A 3,197-nucleotide genomic window follows, 5' to 3' on the forward strand; every position below is an offset into this window, starting at 1 on the left:
CGTATATCACGGCTCACTGCGGCTTTAATGAAGTGGCTCGATGGAAACAACGCCTCCAAAGTCACTTCAAAACTCGCATGATAACGTATCAAACAAGATGCTCTTTTTTTGAGCAAAGCCACACCGCGTGGAATGTTCCGTTGGTAAACAAAAAAGAGAGTGGGTTGATTCCGATTAGACAGTTCTTTCCTCCGTCGTGGTTTGTTCATGATGATCGGGTCATCGCATCCGAATGTCACGTTTAGTTAGCAATCATAGGCCGAAGCGAAATATACTTCAACTAGAATTCAACCGTGTATTACTATAGTGAAGATCTTAAAGTGGAATCTAGTAATAATTGGGTTTCGCAAGCATGAGCAGCTATGGGTCGTTTGGTGGGCAGGCTACTATATTGCATATCTTTGGTCTAATCAACCTGCTTAATGGTTTTCTTTTGCCGGTATTACAGAGACAGACCAAAACGCGACTCAAGCCAAGAGTGGAGGACCGGCAAGACATCCGCAGCCGGGGACAAGCAATAGTTCATCAAAGGGATCTTACCTCAAGACCCAGGGACAGAACAGCCTCACGATGGTCGCAGGTGGAGTTACCAACTTCCACTCGGAGTTCCGCAACGATCCGGTGGTAAAGGAAATGCGGCAACTGCGCGAGGAAAATGCTCGCCGTCAGAAGCACGATTATTCGCATGTGTTCAGGTAAGATCCGTAACACTTCGCCCCAAAGTATGGCTTCATTAAATTGCATTATTTCTGATATTTTTGTGTAGGAATAAATCACGATTTGATTTCATTCGAATCTCAGCGGTCATAATGGGCATGGAGTTCGTCTACTCCGCCGAGACGGCATTCGTATCACCGATCCTGCTTGGGATCGGCATCGAGCATCATCTGATGACGATGGTTTGGGGCATTTCGCCTCTGATCGGCTTCTTCATGTCACCCGTTATTGGATCTATTAGTGATCGGTGTCGATCGCGGTTTGGCCGTCGTCGGCCGGTACTGCTGGTGCTTGGTTTGGGTCTCATAACTGGTTGTTTGCTGGTGCCGAATGGGAAAGAAATCGGTTCATGGTTCGGTGATCTGGGAGAAACCATTCCTGGCACGGTGATAGAACCGGCAACCGCACTGCTGATTGATCTCAATGGTACGATCTCAAGCGACGCTTTCCACGCGTATAATTTCTACAAAATCGAAAGTGAAATAGCCGAGCATAGGCCGGACTATCGGTGGGCAATCGTGATCACGATCATCGGTACCATTATGACCGACTTCAATGCCGACAACTGCATGACACCGTCGAGAGCTTTTCTGTTGGACATTTCCTTGCCAGGTAGGAAAAACTAGATGGATGATATGGGAGAAAGATTGAGTTGCTAATGTATGTTTAATTTTGTTTTTTTTTTGTGCAGAGGATCATGGCCGTGCATGCAGCACGTTCTCTATTTTAGCTGGCATGGGTGGTTCGATAGGATACGCAATGGGTGGAATCAACTGGGACGAAACATCGTTCGGTGAGCTGCTTGGTGGAAGCATAAGGACCGTCTTCACAATGGTGTCGGTCATATTTGCCATCTGTCTCACTATCAGTTTGACAAGCTTCCGGGAAATACCTCTCCCGTTGCTCGAACAGGACGACCTGTTGCGGCCATTGACAGAAACGATTATCAAGAAGGAAAAAGCTCGCCGTCAAAATCAGATTTTTGTCGTGAAGGGTGTCAGTAAGGCGTTGACCGCGCAGCTCCAGTCAATCCAAACGCCCGAGGATGGTGCGACACAAAAGATCAACAACGCGCTGGTCGACGTCGAGAGAGCTCCACGTCCGAAGGATGGCACTGAAGAGGAAGAAGAAGAGGAGGAACACTTCGAAATGGGACCGAAGGACTTCATCAAAAGCATTGTCATGATGCCAAAGTCCATCGCTATTCTGTGCCTTACGAATCTGCTCTGTTGGATGAGTCACCTGAGCTACTCGCTGTACTTTACGGATTTCGTCGGTGAGGAGGTGTTCCGAGGTGATCCGGCGGCACCGACATACTCGGATGAGTACAAGCTGTTCCTGGAGGGCGTAAGGTACGCGTGCTTTGGCATGGCGATCTATTCTATTTCTTGCTCCACCTGCTCCTTCACGATCGAGAAGCTCATCAAGGTACTGCGTGCTCGCACTGTATACTGCGGCGGTCTCATAATTGACGCGATCGGCATGGCCTGTATGGCGTTTTTCCCGAACAAGGTGACCGTATACGTGCTCAGTGCCACGGGAGGAATCGTATATGCGCTTCTCTTCACGATGCCATTCTTGCTGATCGGACAGTATCACGCAAAGGGAACGGTAAGACACACTTTGGCACCTTTTGATCAATTGAAGCCAACTCATACGAATATATTCTTTCGTTTTTGTCGCAGTTTAAAGTTACCAAACCTGGAGCTGAAGCTAAGCAAGAACGGAAACGCGGCCTGGCCACGGATATTGCCGTCGTTGGGGGGATGATTTTTATCGCCCAAATTATCGTTGCTGTTGGAATGGGCTCACTTATCACGTATTTTGGCACAACCGCTGTCGTCGTGTACAGTGCCAGCATTTGCAGCCTACTTGCCTCGGTAAGCGCTTCTCAGGTCGTTTACATGGATCTTTGAGCTGCAATAGTTAAGGATTCTCAGCCAGATCGGTACGAGGCTTAACCGCATTCGACGAAACCGATTGTGATAGCATTCAGCGAGCCAGCTTGCAGTGCTTTTACCGAAGATGAACGACCAGCACATATTTAAAATCGTATTCCTGTTGGGTGTACGCGTTACCTGTTTGTTTTAGTGCCTAACTCTACATAATAAACATTCTTAATTCATTCGCTCCTTGTTCCTGATCGAGATGAGCTATTTATAGTTCGGTATTTATTAACACGCCTTGAGTTTAGTAATAAACTACGTTAAATTAGACATGTACGCCAATTGAGCAATCGTTGTTACGGAAAATAAAAGTAAAGTTAACTGCAATCTTTTGTTGTAAAAAAAATTGAAGGAAAACAAGATTTTTTAGCTTTCATTGAGCATGGTTAATATGTTCAAAGAAATTTAAAAATTAATTGCTTCACTGAAAGATTTTTATTGGTTAGGAAAATACTACTAAAGATATTGATTTATTAAAGATATTTTATTTATTGATATTAAAACTCATGAATCCTAGATATTGAATTTCTCTGA

General features: G+C 45.6%; 1 protein-coding gene across 1 annotated transcript; it reads left to right on the top strand.

Annotated features, from left to right (window-relative positions):
* Positions 1 to 352: 352 nt before the first annotated feature.
* On the top strand, positions 353 to 2,633 carry LOC128726590 (membrane-associated transporter protein-like). The gene is made up of 5 exons (XM_053820407.1): positions 353 to 374; positions 449 to 695; positions 767 to 1,329; positions 1,409 to 2,328; positions 2,403 to 2,633. Exons 1-5 carry the CDS (start codon positions 353 to 355, stop codon positions 2,631 to 2,633), a joined length of 1,983 nt encoding a protein of 660 aa, XP_053676382.1.
* The last annotated feature ends 564 nt before the right edge of the window (positions 2,634 to 3,197 follow it).

The sequence above is a fragment of the Anopheles nili genome, chromosome 2 (genome assembly GCF_943737925.1).
Source record: "Anopheles nili chromosome 2, idAnoNiliSN_F5_01, whole genome shotgun sequence".
Taxonomy (NCBI): domain Eukaryota; kingdom Metazoa; phylum Arthropoda; class Insecta; order Diptera; family Culicidae; genus Anopheles; species Anopheles nili.